This window comes from Physcomitrium patens, chromosome 26 (genome assembly GCF_059467195.1).
Source record: "Physcomitrium patens ecotype Gransden chromosome 26, ASM5946719v1, whole genome shotgun sequence".
NCBI classification, from domain to species: domain Eukaryota; kingdom Viridiplantae; phylum Streptophyta; class Bryopsida; order Funariales; family Funariaceae; genus Physcomitrium; species Physcomitrium patens.
The window spans coordinates 7688031-7708463 of record NC_143435.1 but is presented as its reverse complement, the minus strand read 5'-3'; the positions used below and the strand labels follow the sequence as shown (position 1 = coordinate 7708463).

At 36.7% G+C, this 20433-nt stretch overlaps 1 protein-coding gene across 2 annotated transcripts; it reads right to left on the bottom strand.

Moving 5' to 3' along the window:
• Positions 1-7441: 7441 nt before the first annotated feature.
• LOC112278026 (DENN domain and WD repeat-containing protein SCD1) lies at positions 7442-19682 on the bottom strand. 2 transcript variants are annotated; one of them, XM_024511013.3, is made up of 31 exons: positions 19108-19682; positions 18750-18843; positions 18176-18377; positions 17398-17539; positions 17084-17184; positions 16766-16829; positions 16419-16532; positions 15760-15965; positions 15539-15593; positions 15321-15410; positions 14925-15120; positions 14660-14771; positions 14251-14296; positions 13895-13939; positions 13642-13717; positions 13344-13414; positions 13074-13124; positions 12640-12797; positions 12346-12396; positions 12002-12059; positions 11683-11766; positions 11222-11483; positions 10735-10946; positions 10482-10546; positions 10185-10308; positions 9493-9674; positions 9055-9126; positions 8769-8929; positions 8376-8417; positions 8020-8216; positions 7442-7854 (listed from the first exon to the last, which is right to left on the bottom strand). In XM_024511013.3, exons 1-31 carry the CDS (start codon positions 19285-19287, stop codon positions 7759-7761), a joined length of 3609 nt encoding a protein of 1202 aa, XP_024366781.1. In that variant the 5' UTR covers positions 19288-19682; the 3' UTR covers positions 7442-7758. The 2 variants fall into 2 exon arrangements, with proteins under 2 accessions (XP_024366781.1, XP_090104118.1); XM_090247992.1 differs by lacking the exons at positions 17398-17539; positions 18176-18377; positions 18750-18843; positions 19108-19682 and having other exon boundaries at positions 16766-16803.
• Positions 19683-20433: the final 751 nt, after the last annotated feature.

Genomic DNA, 20433 nt, shown 5'->3' with positions numbered 1-20433 from the left:
TGATTGATAGGTTGAAAACTTGATCAACAAGTTACCCATGTGCCACATATGTTGTTAGCTTGCAGAACAAGCTAACTATGTGGCGTCCACATAGAAAACTTGTCTTGGAAGTTAAGATACATATTGTGCAAAGTCAACACGTTTTTGGAGGTCCTATAGAATGTCGTCACGTAGCTCATAGGTAGATAGTATATATAGAGGTAAGAATGAAGTCTTCTTTATTCTTATCAACTCCTTTCTTGCTTATAGTCTAGTTTCAAGGATCTCTAGTTTTCTTGTCTTTTGGCAATAGCCATTCCAATTTCTTTCTTATAATACATATTGAGTTATTTCTATTTTGTTATCTTTCTTTGAGAAAAGTCTCACTTGATTATTATTTTTTATCAACTTCTTATCCTTAACAAATTGACAAGAATACATTTATAATATTAGAGCTTTATCTAATCTTGATTAAGAGTGGATTATCCCTCTCTCTTTATAAGAAATAAGCATATTAGAAGTTTGGATTACCCTCTTCCAAATTGATATTGTTCATAGTATTTTCTTTGTTCTCAAGTCCTCTCTTCTATTTGTATTGAGCAATATTAGACATCTTCTCTTTTCTAAGTGTTATGATAGTAGAACTTATTGAAATGAAGAGTACAATGGCAGAAATGCAAGAGCAATTGAAGAAGTTAATGCTTGCAATACATCAACTTAATTTACGACTACAAGGAGCAATAAGATTGGCAAGAAGTGAAGATATAGAAATGATTGGAGCTACTTCAACATCTATACCAAATCATGTCCCTTCTCCTATAGTGGAACGCCCTTTGAGTGTTAGAGAATCAAAAATTGCCCTACTGAGAAGTTTGATGGTACCAGATCAAAGTTTAGAGGACTTATCAATCAAGTATAACTTGTAATTGAACTTCAATCCAAAGCTATCCAACTCCAAGATAGTAAGTTAGATTCATTGGTGCGCTTCTTTCAAATTCAACATTATCATGGTTTTTATCTTTTCTTGAAAGACGAGATCTAATATTGCATGATTTAAAGGTTTTTTTGGTGGAGTTTTGATCCATGTATGGAGAACATGATACAATTCATGTTGCAACCAACAAGATCTATATTTTGTGAGGAGGCAAACGATCTGTAATGTTGTATGCTTCACAATTTTGACAACTTGCAATTGATATAAAGTGGGATGATAGTGCACTTGTCAACCAATTTCTCTACGGATTATAATATGAAGTAAAAAAAATTAATACTCAACTTATCCAATCTTCAAACATTGAGTCAAGCAATTAACTTTGCTATGAAGTGTGACAATCATCTTTTCGAATTTTGATCTAAGAATCGTACAAGAAGACTTCAACGTTACTGTAATTCAATGGCAATACAAACATCTATACAATACATACATTCAAAAGTAGAGGATATGCAAATTGATGTGATACATTTCAAACATCTTACTGAGTAAGAAAAGATTCGTCATCGTCAAGAAAGATTGTGCTTATATTGTGGAGAACCTAAACACATTGCTCAATATTGCCTAAAGAAGCGACGCAACCATAAAATGAGGAATACGGCTATCAAAAAAGATAATATGTCAAAAAATGAGTTTGTCCAAATATAATAGGGACCATGCAAATAGAACCTTGTATAACACACAGTGAAGGTCCTATTCTGTCTTCAAAACCGTCTCCATGTTTTACGATAAATATTATTCTTGGACTTAAACATCACAAAGTCTCTACCTTGCTAGATTCAAGAGCCTCAACATATTTCTTCGATGAAGAATTTGCTAAAAGACATAGCATATTTTTAGTAACGAAAACTAAACGTGTTCATGTAGAAGACATAGATGGTTGTCCATTGTCTTCAGGAGATGTTACTTATTAAACCCTTCCTATAGAAATAGCAACTAATGGTCATAATAGCTTTGTAATATTTAATATCATTAGATCTCCTTCTAATCTAGTCATTTTAGGCTTATCATGGCTAGAAAAATATAATCCTAAAATAGATTGGACTTCTCGTAGTCTTGACTTTTCAGAAAGTATAACTAAGAGCATAGTTAAACAAGTAGAAAGTCATAAGTCTAGTACAATTAAACCTATATTTGTAGGTGCAAGAGCTTTCTTGCATGTTGTAAAAGAATGATCATCTTATGCCATTTGTGCGGCACCTGTTTCTATTGGTGGAAAGACTTCAAGTGGCATTCCAAGCCAATATCAAGATTTTTAAGATATATTTGAGAAAAAAAATGCAAATATTCTTTCGAAACATCGTTCCTATAACTACTCAATTGACCTTCAAGAAGGAGCACAATTACCATTTGGACCAATCTACAATTTATCACAAAATGAGTTGGTTGAACTCAAGGAGTATATTGAAGAGAATGTGGCCAAAAACTTCATACGCCATTCCAAATCTCCAGCAAGAGCTTCACTTTTATTTATTAAGAAAAAAGATGGATCACTATGGATATGTATCAATTATCGAGGACTCAACAAAATCACCATCAAGAACATGTACTTGCTACCTATGATATCTGAACTCCTTGATCAATTGAATCAAGTTAAGATCTATACGAAAATAGATCTACAAAGAGCATACAATCTGGTATGCATCAAAAGAAGAAATGAATAGAAGACTACGTTTAGAACAAGGTATGGACATTTCGAATATAATATCATACCTTTTGGACTTATTAATGCACTAGCAAAATTTTGACATCTAATAAATGATGTCTTTCGGGAGTTTTTAGATGATTTTGTTGTCTGTTACATAGACGACATCTTAATCTATTCTAAGAACATAGAAAAATATGAACTTCATGTTCATCATGTATTACAAAAACTAAAAGATGTTAGACTCTATGCCAAGATAGAAAAGTGTGTATTTTACACTATTCAAGTCCACTTTTTAGGATACATCATTTCAAATGATAGACTTATGATAGATCATAAGAAAATTCAAGCTATTATGGATTGGATGATCTCAAAAACGATAACAGATGTCAAATGCTTTTTGGGATTTGTCAACTACTATCAGATCTTCATCAAAGACTTCTCTCAAGTTGTAGCTCCACTTACCCGTTTGACTTGTAAAGACAAACTTCAATGGAATCAAGAAACAGAAGTAGCATTTGAAGCTTTGTAGACAACCTTTGTTTCTATACCATTCTTATATTGCATTGATTTTTTCTAAGCCATTTTTTATGGAAACAAACGCATTAGACTTTGCTTTGGATGTCGTATTGTCATAAATAGAAACAGATGATAAACTTCATCCAATAACTTTTTATTCTAGAAAATTTTCAACAATCTAGATCAACTACGAGATCCATGACAAAGAACTTCTTGTAATTGTGGATTCATTTCAAGAATGGTGCCATTATCCAAAAGATGCTTCTAGTCCAATCACCATGTATACGAATCACAAAAATCTTAAATATTTTATGTCAACACGTATTTTGAATCATTGCCAAGCTTGTTGGAGTATGTCTTTGTCAAGTTTCAAATTCAAGATCACTTATCGGTTAGAAAAACAACAAGGTTTGTCAAATACACTCTTTAGACGATCTTACCTTGTATCAAAAGAAAGAGATGCTGCTTTTGATCAATAATGGATAATTCTCTTAAAGCTAGAGCATCTTCATCTTTAGCAATAAAATCAACACTAACTGTTGATTCAACTTTCATTAAGCAAGTTCAGCCAAGTATGTCTTTTGATCCTTTTATTTGTGATATTGAGGGAAATCCTTCAAAGTCTTATAATAGTCCAAGTTTGAATTTAAGAATATTCTAATATATTTCGACGAACGCCTATATGTTCCAAAAGTTGAAGCTCGATTACGTGTTCTTTAAGCTCATCATGACTTTCTAGCAGCAAGACATTTTAGGTACAATAAAACTTTGGAACTAATATCGAGAGATTTTTGGTGGTTACAAATGTAGAAGGATGTAAAAGACTTTGTTCAATCGTGAAATATTTTTCAAGATCAAAAACTACTCGTCATCGACCTTATGGACTTCTTCAACCATTATCTATTCCAAAACAACCATGGTCTTCTGTTTCTACGGATTTCATCATGGATCTTCTAATCTCAAGTTCTTATGACTCTATGTTTGTGATAGTAGCTTAATTTACCAAAATGGCACATTTTGTACCATGTACAAAATCCATCACTGGTGAAGAAACATCTAAGCTCTTTCTTGACAATATCTATCGCTATCATGGATTACCCAAGGATATTATATCAGATAAGAGAACTCAATTTGTATCAAGATTTTGGCTGACTCTTTTCAAGATTCTAAAAGTGGATATAAAACTATCTTCGACATTCCATCCTCATATTGATGGACAAATGTAGTATATTAATCAAGTTTTGGAGCAGTATTTAAGATGTACCATCAACTACCAACAAGATGATTGGATAATTCTTTTATCATTAGTAGAATTTGCTTATAATAATACGGTACATTCTTCTACAAGACAAACACCTTTCTTTGTCAATTATGGTTATCATCCACGACTTGATACTTTTAACTTTTCAAAAGTTGATAATCTTACAGCGAAAGATTTGGCAATTCATTTGTCAGAGCTACATACAATAATAAAAGTACAGTTAAAAGAAGCTCAAGAACAACAAAAGATCAATGCAGATGTTTATCGAAAAGAACAACCACCATTCTACATGGATTATAAGGTATGGTTACTTCATCGTAATATCAAGACCACTCGTCTTTATGACAAGTCAGACTATAGTAGACTTGGACCATTTTCTATTTCTGCACAAATCAATTCAGTTGCATATTGTTTACACCTATCGGAGTGAATGAAAATCCATCTGATATTCCAAGTATCTCTTCTTGAACCATACAAGACAGTGGACATACTAAGAAAAAGACAAACTCCACCTCCTCTTATAGAAGTGGATAATAATGAAGAGTTCAAAATGGAAGAAGTTCTAGATTCAAGGCGGTGCCAAAATAAATTAGAATATCTTATCTATTAGGACGGATATGATATTAATGAATGCACATGAGAGCGAGCAAAGAATCTTGCAAATGTACCAAAGGTGGTGGAGGCTTTTCATTGATGACATCCATCAAAATCAAGATGAAAACTTTCCTTATAAAAGAAACAAGATCTAGGTAAGATAACATTCTACTTTCAATCTTTATTTGTAGCTTCTTTGTAGTTGTGACACTAAAGAGATAAAGAACCAACAACCAACGGATTCGACTGAAGAGCCTTCATTTGTTGAACTATTGGACGAGACATTACGATTGTCCCAACCTTCAAGACGACACAATCGAAATCAAGCTCCTTAAGAATAACATTTTCTTCCTCAAATAAATAGCAAGATACAATGCATTTGGTATCACGACCTTGGAGGGGACTCCCAATGTTTGGTGATTTTACTAGAAGTAGGAACAACTCGTGACGGTGTTCCAAATGTTTTATTTGAAGGAAGTTATGAAGGCCTCAACAACGATCAAATAACTGGGTGGTCTTTCCGCCTTGGTATGAGATACTATCGATAGTTGAGAGGTCCTATCAACCGTCTTTGAAGAGAACAAAGATCAGAGTATGTGGCAAATACAATTTGCCGCATCTTAGACTTCTTTGACTCGTGATCACCGCTCCTTGTGGAACTCGTCCCTAGAAGGGAAGGTAATATCATGGACATATATTTATTATAATTATTATCTAGGTGATATGAATAAGTAGAAGTAGGTAAAAGTAGATTAATTTTATAATATCTTTTAGAGAAGCATCTTAGAAGCTTCATAGATGCTGCTTTGACTTTATATGTATTTGTATTTGATTGGTAGGTTAGAAACTTGATCAACAAGTTAACCACGTGCCATACATGTTGGTAGCTTGTAGAACAAGCTAACTATGTAGCGCCCATAAAGAAAACTTGCCTTGCAAGTTAAGATACATGTTGTGCAAAGTCAACACGTTTTTGGAGGTCATATAGAATATCACCACGTAGCGCCTAGGTAGATAGTATATATAGAGGCAAGAATGAAGCCTTCTTTATTCTTATCAATTCCTTTCTTGCTTATAGTCTAGTTTCAAGGGTCTTTAGTTTTCTTGTCTTTTGGCAATAGCTATTCCAATTTCTTTCTTAATACATATTTTTAGTTATTTCTATTTAGTCATCTTTCTTTGAGAAAAGTCTCACTTGTTTATTTGTTTTTATCAAGTTCTTGTCTTTGACAAGATGTCTCTTCTAGTTTAATTATTATGACTCAATTTTATAATTGTATTTAAAAATTCTAAGATTAAGCTTTATTAAGATAATTTCAAAAATTAAAATAAATTCTTTATTAACTTACAATTAAATAATAATAATAATAATAATAATAATAATAATAATAATAGAAAATAAAAACATATCACTTCATATTAATTTTTTTTATTTTTATATGATGTAACTATATTATTTTTCTATTTATAATATTAATAGGCTTTATGTGTTTTATTATCTTTAAATTTATTAGTGTACTTATTTACTATAAAAGTAAGGTATTCCAAACTATTCATAAAACTATTTTGTTCACAAAAATGGATTGTATTTTATATGTTAAATATATTTTCCTTCAGACTACTATTGTATTGTATACTCATGCATTATTAAAATTTGAGCCATTTGAGAATTGAAATGTGTTCATTTGTAATTAAATTTTTTTATTTAAATGCTGTCGTATTTTTGTTAATTTAGTGTTACAAAAATTTGGACAATGACTAATTAATTATTTTGAATCAATGTTTAATTTTGAAAACTAAGAAGATTACACGAGGACTCAACAAAAAATTACAACATATTGATTTTGAATAATACATCCTAATTCTTAACAGTTTCTTAACCATTTAGGATAAGATTGACTTATTTAGTACCTAATCCTGAACACTTGTTATTGACTAATTAAAACACATAGGATGAAAATTTAAGGAGAAGTCGGTGAAAAATTAGAGTATCTGAATTAGACTGGGGTTTCCAAGTGTAAAATTAAGTGTATGGACCAGTGCCGTCAAAGGCTTTGGCGGATAAATGCACTTTGTGCATTAGTGACAACTTTTGCACTAATGTAAGAAAAAGGTCGATTTTGAATTGAGGATTGAATTATTGCAATGATTGAAAAGTTAAATTACTATGAAACGAATTAAAATGATTGTTTTTTAAAAAATGAAAAAAACCTTCTGAAAATCTTCACTCTATCAAGCATTCATTGTCTAATATCTTCATGGTGGAATAAAGCATCCAGCTGCAGGAAGAAAAGGAAAGACAAGGAAAAACCAAAAACGCTAATGAAACTAATAAGAACGCTGATAAATCAGGTTTACGAATAAACATGAAAATTAGATCCCGATGTACAAAATCTGCAAACTCGACTTTGACTAATTATGTTCCATTAAACTGATGGAATAGACAACGAAATTCTGGGATGATGAACTCTGGGCATAGTTCAATTAAATGCAGCAGATGGAAACAAGCTCAGTAAAACTTCGAGGATTCAAATCTAGCGTACTTTTATAAAGAATTCTTCCAATGAACTGTAATTTGTTGATTGGTCAGCAGAAGAATTTTGAGCACCACCTACATTGTGAGAACTCTAAACAGCATACCAGTGCTGCTGGAAACCTAGATAAGTTGCTGAATACAAACAATGACGATCCAATTGTAACTCCTAGGTTCAAAGCACACTGCATCATCAACTGCGTGCAAAGATCTGCTGACAGCTTGTAATTAAATACTTAATAAGCAGTAACGGGTTCCCACAGCCGAAGTAAACCATTTCGAGCTCCACTGCAAATTCGACCTCTTTCAACATCCGATGCAACGCACCTTACCTGCATTGCGAAACACAATTGAAAATGGTGATTGAATATATATCATTACTCGCAAAAACACAGATAGTGGAATATTTTCAACAAAATTTCTCAGTAGGTACATTCTTACAAATAAGAACCTTAAACGGTAATAATAACTGAACATCACAGAGTTAATCGACTTACCACTGCAGCACTACGAGGAGGAGTGCGTAGCAGTTTCCAAGGGGGCAAACGAGATCCATCATCCTGCTCAGGACGATGAAAGAGTGACATGGTGTTATCAGAAGCTCCTACTGCTAGCCACCGACTTCCTGCCTTGATGCTCAGAATACCGCCTGCATGAACACCTTCTAAGCTGCTGACACATTTTAGGGAATTCCCTGCATCCACCAAAATCATCAATATCTAACAGTGCGATGATTACAACATACAGAAGTAAGGTCACATTCATGGATAGAGCTGACACTCGTGATAAGACAATCAGAGAAGAAACACAAATTTCCTGATTGAAGGGGTTAAACATTACTATGGTGCTTTACCTTCCGCTAGTTCCCAAATGCGAACCAACCCGTCGGCAGAACCTGTGTGACAAGAACGTAATGTTGATTATCTATGCTGATTTCCAAGTTAATCCAACTAGACTGTTCAGGATATCAGCAAAGAAAATGTGGTTTGCCACAAATCTAATGATCTTATGCAGCAACAGAAACAATATACTGAGGAAAGTATAATACCCTCAACATCAAACAAGTACATTCCACAACAGTTATTAGATTTACGGCAAGGTTCATGAGCACAAAATACTAAAGAACAAATTTGTAAGGCAGTTCTCGTACATCAACAGTGCAAAATGTGGGAATGACATCTCATTCTTCAAGAGATCAAAACAATAATATCAATTCTCCTTAAAATATCTACTAGAAGCATCTTACCAGTGATAATGCCTTTATCTGCAGAACAATACTCCACATTAGTGACAGCCCCAGAATGACATGCTAAGACCGCCTCGCATGCGCCATTTGAAACAGACCATACGCGCGCAGTCCAGTCATCACTACCAGTCACAATTGAATTATCCCCCATTCTCAATGATCTGCACTTCGCAATCAAGTCCTTCAGTACATATGAACAACTGCAAAAAGAAAGAATGCTTCAATTTTAGCAACTACAATTGCTGCTGCCACACTTATTCAAAGACTATCAGCAAGGTTTCAATACCTGATCCAACTCGAGTGTCCAATTAAACTGTGCATTTTCTTCCCTGCTCGAACATCCCAGACATTTCCAACGCTGTTTTTGCCAATCGGCAATTCAGATTCAGAATGCATAGTTGTTATTTGACCTTCAAGTTTACATTTTCTGGTTCTAAGGAGGACAGAGACTTTCGAACGGAAACATCTCCCCTTTAACTGCCTACTCTTATGGAAAAGATCATTACAATATTCATATTCCCCTAGTGTTTTCATGCGAACCACAAAAAGCACATCTGCATTAATGGCTCAACAAACTCAACATACTCAAATTTTATCTTCTCAAAAGAGCGCACGTAAATCAGCACAGAAGACTCATAAGGACCTTCCGTGCATTCCTAATCTGTAGCATTCTACAGAGAATATACTAGAAACTTTCCACGATCGAAGAGCGCAGGAGACATACCCATCTACACCAGCAGCAGCCAATATTTCAGTGCTGTCATCATAATCCATACATAATATGGGACTCGGGCTTTTTCCCACGGTGGCAACGCATGAATCGCTGCGTATATCCCACATCTTAACACTGCCATCATGAGATGCCGAAAGGATGCGCTCTCCTTTCAGCATTCGCACAATATTCACCTGTGTATCCAAGACCAGACACCAGAACACATGAAAATTTGAATAAAATAGTGTCATTTGTAATAAATTTAAATCCCTTTGAATCTAAAATACACAACCACGACGCTCACAAACTGACCAAAAAATTAGCAACAAACGCATACAATACAATACATGGGAACAAGGATATATTTCTGTGCACAATGTGTTGAGTAGGGGGATCAATGATGAGCAATTTATACATTTACTAAGAGAGACTATCAAGGTAATGGAGAAGTGTAAACAATGAATATATTATCTGCACATAATAGATCACAATTTGAAACAACCTAATAGTAACTCAAGACCACCGAAGAGGACTAATTTAACAGATTGCATCATATTTAATGACAAGGTAGTATGGGGTCCTTAGCTCAAGTCTCATAAAAGGTCAAACGAGCCCAAGAACTCAAGTACTTACGGCGGAGGATATTACAGGTGAGAATTCTCACATTACCACAGGCAAATAACCAGAAGAGAGCACCAAATTACCTTCCCTTCGTGACCTTTCAACTCTTGCTGGAGCTGCTTGGAATTTTTATCCCACACCAACACACGATTATCGTCTGAGCCTGAGACCACGCGTATCTTGTCTGAGCTAATTGCGCGAATAGGCCTGTAAATGTGTAATTTCACACAGTCAACGCCAACATCACATGGTCTCTGATTTTCCTACTTGAGAACTGATTTAACGTACCCAAAGCGGGTTGGACATGATAACTTTATGGTGCAACACTCAACGGATCTTGTAGGAAAGCTTTGAAGGACGATGCAGGAGTCCGGACGAACCTAGTGTGACCAATGAAAGTGGCTCGCAACTCCGATCCTCGCAGACTTGGATCCCAGATTTTTATCTGCGGTGTTCATTTATGAGTCAAACACGATCACTTGTTGCAACTGACAGAGAATAATAAAGACGAATATTTGGAGGGTTCAAGTGCTTTTGTACAGAGTGCATCACTGTGATATCACTGCATACTTGCCACTCAGAACATGAATGCTTACATGTACCCCAAAGAACTGAGGTTCCATGCAGCCATACCGTGCAGTCGGCTGATCCACTAATGAAATAACCAGTGTCTTCATAGTCTCCCATACAGTCTCCCATTTCTTGTCTGATGCCAGCATGTAGGGCTGTTACAGCGGCTTTGTGGCCCCGCAGCAACCGCACTCCGGATGAACCTCTATTCGCACCTGCACGGGAGCCTGGCTCTGGAGCTGGTGTCTGCATAGTTCTGCTGCTGTCACTTCGCTCTGCAAAATCGTGTATAATAACCAATTTTACACACGCACAATAGAGTTCATTCAGAAAAGCCTAATTCCAGGCGGCTCAATAGGATACTACTGATTAGAGACGTCTGAAACTGCAGAATTTGATACGAGGTCAGACAAATCAAAGAATATTTCCAGACTGGCAATTTCAGAGCAGAAAAAGATACAATCTCAGATCCTATTCGGCCAACCACTTCAGAAAGCTACTATTTCGGTAGTTCTAACTGCATAGAATAAGTACGAAACAAGAACCTTACCAAGGGCGGGTTGGCTGCCCCGAGCACGACCAGTACCACCAGAGTGATTGAGTGCATTTCGGTCCCGACTGAACATACTTTGCACCCAGCTCCTGCCTATGCCAGTAGTCTCTGAGGAAGACTGGTTATTCTCATCACTAGTGCTTTGATCTGTAATTTGTTGCTGTTGTTGCGTGTGTAGCTGCATGGCTTGATCAGGTAAAAGCCCCCAATAACCCTCTCCTGCATAACGCATAAGGGCTAGCAAACCCCTCAATCCGATCTGCACAACATGCCTACCAAATGTTATGGAGTTACACACTAAACTGAACTAAAGAAGACACAGAAGTAGAAAGACTGAAGATTAGTGAATCTGTGTTACATAGACCAGAAGCTGCTGCATAGAGCTACACAAAATTTGATGTGCAACTTGTACCAAAATGAACAAAAGAAAATGCTCTAAACAACAGAGGGACACAAACCAAATTATTGACACCAGGGCTGTTGTTTTTCGCAATGGTCTCCAAAATAGTCCAGGCCTTCAAGTCACGAAAACCCAAACCGGCCTTCACATTCAAACCCAAACAGGTGTTTTATTTTTAGTGTCAGGCTACAACTGGATGGACAAAATGAGGAACAAGCAACATGCTGAACATCTCTATTCAATCGGAACTTTTGACTAGATTCTTCCTATTCAAGGAATATATTCAAATGTGAAAGAACACGAACAAGTTGATATGCTGCTAATCTTGTCATATCTTTCAAAGAAAAAAGCGCGGATTTGAAGTTTAACATATTTACCATATGTTTGGCCAATACGACAAGGTGTTCAGTCACAAGAGCTGCGTAAGGACCATTCCTGATACAATTGATAAGGTTTACTGACTCAGCTTAACCTCCATATACTATATGAAAATACATTCAGAAAGTTTGGCAAGTAGTGTAAAGTTGTGTCAAGTGTAAGGAAATTGTAGCAAATAACAAAAATGACTTTCCAGAACATATGGACCGATATATATCATAATCAAACTGAAAGACCGCATACTTCAGTAAATCAATGACAACCTCAACAATGCAAAAAGGAGAGCACAACAATCTTGACTTATGACGACAACAAGAGGGAATATGAGAATGTAGATAGGTACTTGTTATCTGAATCCATGTACATAAGGTGATCAAAGTATCCCTCCCAGAATCTGCACATCAGACCAACTATACTTACATTCTTTCTGCATGAAGGGAAACAAACTGAAGTGAAATTGGATTTTAAAAGTGCAGTTTACCTTCAGTCTAAGAATGATTCACAAACCTAGTTAATCATCAATATCTAGAACAGGAGAATTCTTGTGGCCAACTTCTTCAACCAAACTTTCCGTCAATATAAGTGATGATGCAAAGAACAATATTGAAGTTCAAGATAGTAATTCTCATAAACTCACCGAAGATCATCCCATACAGGCAGAGCCCCAAGATGACGTTGGATATAGTCAGTTACGTTAGCATGATCCTTGCGGTGGATTTCTGAAGCAATTTCCAAAGAGTGACGTACTATTTTCATATCATTGCGAGAAGCGGCTCTACTTATGGTTGTTTTCATCTGCAAAGTAACAAACGATAATCGTTAAACAAGCATGTACTCTGAAGGATTGAAAACAAGAGAAGAATATTTCAAATGTATAAACTGAAGCTCACTCCAATCAGAGTTGATTTGATTTACAGAAGTTACCAGAAAACAAAAGTAACCAATGCACTGAACGAACACACTTGCCACATGGGCAGCACCTCCCGACTTGACATGAAATGCAACAATCTTCTAAGGGTCTACCAATGCATACGGAAGTCAAATAGTGCACAGAAGTCCAAGTTCACGAACCAGTTCCTTTACTGCATTAAACTGAAGCTCCGTGAGGTCACACTCCCAACCCTGTAAATAACAATGAGACAGCAATATCTCAATAGCTAATTACAAAAAAGGTAACCAGCACAAAAACTTTAGAAACAAACATTCTTCGATAAGCTAATTTAAAGACAACAGAATAAGATCAACTATTCACAGACAAGCAATCAGTCTGAAGTGACTGTCTTACGTACATCAACAGAAAGCAGATAATCAAATCAAAAAATCTCAGACCAATATACTTACAGATTGGATATGTTCTCTTAGACATTCCACAAACCCACTGCGTCCAATGTCTGCGTCTGACTCTATTAACACTGCATGACAACAAACCTTAGATATTAGCAAATCCGTACATCGAAAATAGTCACAGTAGAAAAACAAATTCACTTCTCCTCGAACACTGAGCAGGCCATCATTCATGAAACTTAAGCAGTGGCTTTATTAACCTCTCCACACTCACGTTGTCAAATAAGTGATCAAGTAACTTTAAGCCAAACTTTTTGCATTCAGAATCCTCGGTAAAATTGTATGTGCAACTCACCTGAAATAGTACCATACTCAGCAGAAGATAGAGGATCCTCGGTAGGACCGAGACTGACAAGCCGTTTCCATAAACCCTGATATCCAAACCCACACATTCAGGTCAGACGCTATGAATGTCATAAAAGTACAAGCATTGATGAATATCTCCACAATCGGAAACAGAACTAATTAAGTATACCCAAAACGAGAAAACTTTAACTGAACTTGCAAAGAAAAACAATTTACAAACATGAAACTATTTACAAACTAACCTGGAGTTTGGCTTTGATGTCATTAACCATGAGATCCTGCTCAGCCTGTGAGAAAAGACAGACAGCCGCATGATTACTATACACAACTCCAACAATGAACATGCGAAGACAACTTCTATATATGAAAAAGAGTATTGCATTAACCTCTATCACTACCATGATTCAAAGCAATGAAGGAAAGAAACTTGAGTTACAGATATCTTCTACTTTCAATAAATGTTTAGTTTCGACTTGAAACTACACGAGTCGGTCTCAAATTGCAGGTACCCCGTAAGCATAACTTCGATTAGTCCAAATCTTTAAAAACAAATCACTTTCAAATGTAACCTTGTGAATTTGAGAAGCATGGAACTCACCGCTTGTGAATTAAGATTATCTGCATTTCCTCCAGGTCCAAAAGAGCTGCAAATCACACGCAAGTATAGTAAGAACTAATCGGTAAATGTGCGGTGACGTAAGTCTTTTCAATGGACTTACCATCCAACCATCCTTGAAGTATTGACAAAAATTGTGGAATTTCTCTTAAAATCCGAAATAGATTCCAATTGTTCATCAGAAACTCTCGTAATCCGTTGTAAATAATCACACAAAAGAGGAAACTTGAAATTTGACTAGCAGTAGTCACAATGACGTGAAATGTGACATAAACAATGAAAAGCAATGAGTGCAACAACGCAGTTGTTTGATCCTGATTGAATACACCACCAAGAAGAGGCTCTGCAGGATAGAATAAGCGTTGCCAATCAATCGCACAGAAACAATTACCTTTTTCTCAATTGTTCAACAGCGGCAGCTAAAATAGCCTTCCGCTTCTCGTCCTGTGCAGGTGTCCTAAGAAATGCTGGAAAACGGTCGTAACAATGTCTTGACCTAGACACTGTTAACACAAATATTAGGTTCTAGCACAAAGGAATGGGCAATAGAACGTTATGTCCAGACATTATTTAAGTTTCAAAACACCAAATTATACTTTCTACATCCAAGTTTTAGAAGCAAAAAAACAAGACCTAAGATCAGATGTATAGGGTACCTGGAACTTGTCTATCAGCGTCAAGAACTGTGAGCACCTCAGGTGCGTTTGGTCTTGCAGGCAGAACAGAGTAACGGTCTTCACCACGACTGATAGCTGCTTGAAGTCTATCAACCAAATTGGGCCCAGAATTGGAACTACAGTCATCTGATACTATGAATGACATGAAACCTTGAGAGCTTAGCCACTCCGTCACCTACGAAAGCACGGGAAATGAGACCGCTTCATTGAAGGAAAATTAAATCCATAAGTTTTATCAAAATAAAACCTAAACATATAGATGAAGTCAACACAAAATATTTTAAATAATGAATGAATGAAATCAATTGTTATCACACTATCAGGAAAGATCAGTTCAATAAAAGAGATCTCCCTACTATGCTTAGTGAAACATACCATGGTATCGTCTGAACACCCCATTATCCGGGATCTCTTCCTGAGAAAAGCACCCGCATTGAAAGGGTTTGCTGCACGAATAACAGAATCCTGTAGACAGGCAATTACAAATAAATGCTCACTGCTAGAAGAATTTGTGGAGTTCGAAAAGAAAGTCTCGTCTAAATGTCATACGCTTCACCAAAACAACATGAAAATACTGAGGAAACCTGACTTACCACAAAATCACGGTAGCCACTCAACACTGAGGCGAAGAATTGTAAAAAGATGAGCCTGGATATCGTCCGAGTTAGTTAGTAAAGTAAAGACATAATCAAGTGAAGTATACTAATGAGCAACGCATTCAATTCAGCACAAGCATAGCCATTAACAAGAAAATCACCAGGATCTTTTGTAATGATTGAAGACATCAAGGAGCAAGCATATGCTCACAGTATACCTCAACTCAGTGTCATGATCCTTGCACCAAGGCTTTGAAAATCGACGTACGAAAGAATTCGTAGAACGCAAACGATCCATATGCGTGAGAGTAGGATGCACCAACTGTAACAAAGAGTTTCGGAGCTGCCTCCCTTCCGTCTCTGGCAAATTCGGTAAAGCATCACCACAGTCCACTTTATTGTTGTCCAAATCCACCACCATCACCTACAAATACAATCAAGCCACTTAGATCCAGGATACTGCTGTTGCAAACTACGCTAGTAGCGATATCTAATATAGAAACTTGAACCACACAACATAAACGCCAGCTGGCGTAAGCATTTACAGCATTCTCACAATACCTTAAGTATTAAGATGACATATATACTACGCCTTCTGTGTCTTGAGTGGTAGGCGTCATAGAGAACGTAGATTTCTTTTCTAGCAAATCATTTCAATCTAAAATATTCAGATTCGGAATATCTTTCACAATAAGAACGAAATAAAGCTGATGCAAGTAGTATTATACAATGAAGAAGATATTCTCGATTTTCGCAAATTATTCGCACAAATAAAATTTTGACTTTTAGTACTATAACTGTGTTAATAAACAAGATTTTAGCCATCTAGTCATCTCAATAAATAAATAGAAAGACAGTTTCAATCAAATACACTTACTCCATCTAAGCTTGCCGAATGGATATCGATACTTGAGTGCAAACCCATGAGATATGGAGTTGGCGCATCAATGTAGTCCACTCCCGCAAAAAATAAAACAGGAATGTACACATGCTGCACATAAATGCGGCAATTTCCAAGAACTAGAGTAAAGCTTCACACATGTGTGTTACAATCCTCAATACAACTAAAGACTACTCAAGTAGAGACACCCAAGTTGGACACACCTTCGAACAAGCTTTTATAATATTAATAAGACATTGATGAGATTGTTTATAGATATGCACCCAAAGTAAACTAAGAGCCAATACGCACTCAGTAAATATCCACCAAGCTACAAAAATCACCTGCCATTGGACGGGATAAATCAAAAGGCGAATGGATTCTGCAACAACCGTCAACAACGAATATCTGTAGATCGACCAAATCAGTTTGTCAAACAAGCCGACCAAGTGAAAACTGCTCCAAGTTGCTGTCTACAGGCTCGTAGTCTTGATATGGATAGTCAACAGTGATAAAGAAGGATGATTATAACTACTTGCTGCAGGTTCCCCTCACTATCACCTAGTACCATAAATTGTGTGATAAAAATGTTCGGGAAACCAAAAAAAATTGCTGTAAATCTTACTGAATCAAAATACTACACAAGGCAATTGATGCCGTACTTGTTTGCACGCAGGAGAATACGTCGTTCCAAAAGAACAGCTGTAAAGAGAAGTATCAAATTCTCGATGTCCAAGGACCGCACCAAGGGCTCAAATGACATCTAAACCACCAAATCACTGATCTCAGTATAAGCAAGAGCAAGTCAACTCCTGTTCGTAAACTTCTGTGAAGTAATTAACGTGTACAAATACCAAAATCAGAATTTAAAGGATACTCAAGTATGAAATTAAAAAAAAAAAAAAAAAAAAAAAAAAAAAAAAAAAAAAAAAACACAACTATACAAATTGGAATGAAGCAGTGATAGGTAACCCACATCTGCATGAGGAAGGCCATCCTTTGGTGGAGCTTCAACTGTCAGCAGGTAGCTATCCACAGAAAACAATATCTGACCCATTCCTGGACTCGGAAATGGGACAGACAAGACCACGTGCGCAATGATGTCCCATATGGGCTTGCTGCATCCAAACAAGATACAAATGTTATAGGCGTCTGGTTAGTAATATTAGTTCGGGAATGAAATCACATTGATTATATACAGTCCATCCGAATGGCTTTGACATGCACTCATCGGTAAGAACATCCTGAGAAGACCCTAACATGAGTGCTTTGACCAACCCGATCACTTCAACTATGATCGCGGATTCTATCCATAGTAATCCGTCAGAAGATTACTTCAAATGAGTACTAGGAATAGAACATACTCCTCAATTAAAGGCTAAGTCAGTTGGGATTCTTCCTTAAGATAGACGGTTTCACGTGGACAACACCGTAGTCCTCTCACGTAAAGGAATTATTCTTTAATTGACGAATACATGCTTGCCTTCTGAGAACTCACTCATTGCGCTGATTTCAGCAACACTTGATCAGTGCTAAAAGAAGACAGTGCACAAGTCTAAAACCTCCACGGGATTAACGGGATTTTCAGGGAATGTTCGTAACTTTTCCATAGCTCATGAAACGTGACTTCAGAATAATTTATTATAAAGGATGCGTTATTAGGTTGGGCAGAGCGACGAAGCTAACGTGCGTCGAGGAACTCTCTCGTACTGAGTAACAATAGTAATTGAAATTTATGAGCATGGATCGGATACCTGCAACCAGAAGCTGAAAAGCAACAGCGATATATTTCCTCGAGTGCATCCCGAAACAATTCAAAGCATGGAGAGCGAGAAAGAAAACAGATACACTTGTCAACATAATAATTCGCAGGAATATTGTAGGCTTGAGCGACATCATCATCCACGGGGTCACGAAACGCAATGCAGCTCAAATATATTTTTGAACCATCCCCCTCTGCAACAAAGAAATCAGACTCACTGTTCAAGCATTTATTTCTGCTTACAAGAGATTTTAGATGAACGATTTAAGCAGATAAGCCATCGCCCAGACCCTAGTAATTGGACGGCGACAAGCAAAGCTACCATCCACATTGCACTAAGCATGCTCAATTTCCATCACCAAAAATCCTAACCCTCAACAGATAATCGTACTCTAATACATGACATTCTAAGCAAAAATGAAGACTACCAATTTTGCACCAAGCACGAACTACAACTATCAGTGAACCTTCCACATAGATCATAGAAGTTGAACAAGGTGAGAGATACAGCAACACCAATTTTTGAGCGCGTAAAACGAAATATAAAAAAAGAACTGAGCTTGTACCAGTGAGCACGATGGGGTAGCTGCGGGGACTGCTGCTCGGATCCTGTGAGCTCGGTCCTTGTGAATAAATTCTCACTCCATCAGGCAGCACACACTGCGTGGCAGAGCGAGATCAGAAGCATCATTGCGAGTTGATACAATTCGAAAGGTGGCTATAGTAGTTTCTCCAAATACAAAACCCTAATCTCGAAAGCGGCAATCAATACTAAAGTCCAAAATGCTCGTATCGCTCATAAATTATTGCGATTCGAAGGGCGTGATTTGATTCTGCGGAGCTTGAAAACCTTCTCCACAAAGCAGTCGAAACGATGATACACAATGGCATGAACAAGGAATGTAGGAGAGCAGTAGAGCTTACCACAGGGAGTTGATCAGGGGGATCAGGGCAGGCTGCAAGTTCAGAGGGGGGAAACTGATCGAGGAGAGCAGGTTGATAGTAGGCATTGGTTCCAAAGTAGCCGCGGGTTGGAGGAATGTAGGTGGTTTGCAGATCGGGGCCCAGACCACAGACAAGAAAATACTCCAGTAACCGGCCCATGATTGATTTTTATGTTTGTGACGCGATCCTGTTAGCTGAGCTCTATTCCATCAGTGGAGCAGAACAGATCAAGAGAGCAGGAAAAAGTAGTGGGGCAATCTAAAAGCACAGCAACAATATAGCAGTCGGGGGATCCTGATGAGCAGGGTAGCATTTAGGGTTGAGAAGAGGAGCAGAGGAGACGCACTGTCAAGGGTGGCGAAGGAACAGAGAACGATGGCATCATTGTGCAATGTAAATACACTACGGCAGATAATTGCAGCACGGGAGGGAAGGGGAGAGCACAATCACACAATCACACAATCACAATCACGGGGAGAGCCAGCAACGCAGGCCTCTCAGGCAGAGAGAGAGAGAGAGAGAGAGAGAGACGGAGCACAATGGTCCGTCCTGCAGACGGAAACCGGATCCAAAGTAGACCGGATTCCAACGCTAATGAGAGAGTGCGTTTACTTCCTCGCTGAAACCGCCATGTCCCATCAATAATAGTAGTAATAATAATGCACGTTTTGATTTCCTCATTCTTTCTCCCTACTTCTTTACAGATTCTTTCTCACCATCTTGCACCATCTTGTTCTCAAATTGTAAAGAGCTTTGCTGGAAGGTAGTAAATGTTAGATTGAAAAAATAAAATAAAAATAGTGTAAGTTATATTCACAAAAATAGTTCTAAATTTTGGACTCTTCAAAATTTAATTATTATCCTGGTCTCTAAAATTCTGTTTTCAATTGACATTTGAAAGTCGGCACCTTAGGATTTTTGGGTTTTTGTTATTAGCTAGTATGTATTGGAGTTTACAAGTTGATTTAATTTAGAAAATAAAACTAAACTAAAAAAAAAAGAAAAAAAAGCTGTGTTATGATTTTTTAAAATAAATATTACTAATTTAATATCACTTCTTATTTGTAGCAGAATCATTAAATCACTGTTTCTAATTAAAATAGGTATTTATTCAATTATAACATTTTAATTCAAAGGTTTTTGTTTCTTGTTCTTACAGTAGATCTATAATCTAATGATGATTTGTACATTTTTGTATTTGTGCATCTATTATGAGGTTTTTATAGTGGAAAGACTTTTTAAAACCTAATTGTATGAAGTAATTCTCTAGCTTGAAATATTCTTCTTCTATTCCTTACACAAATA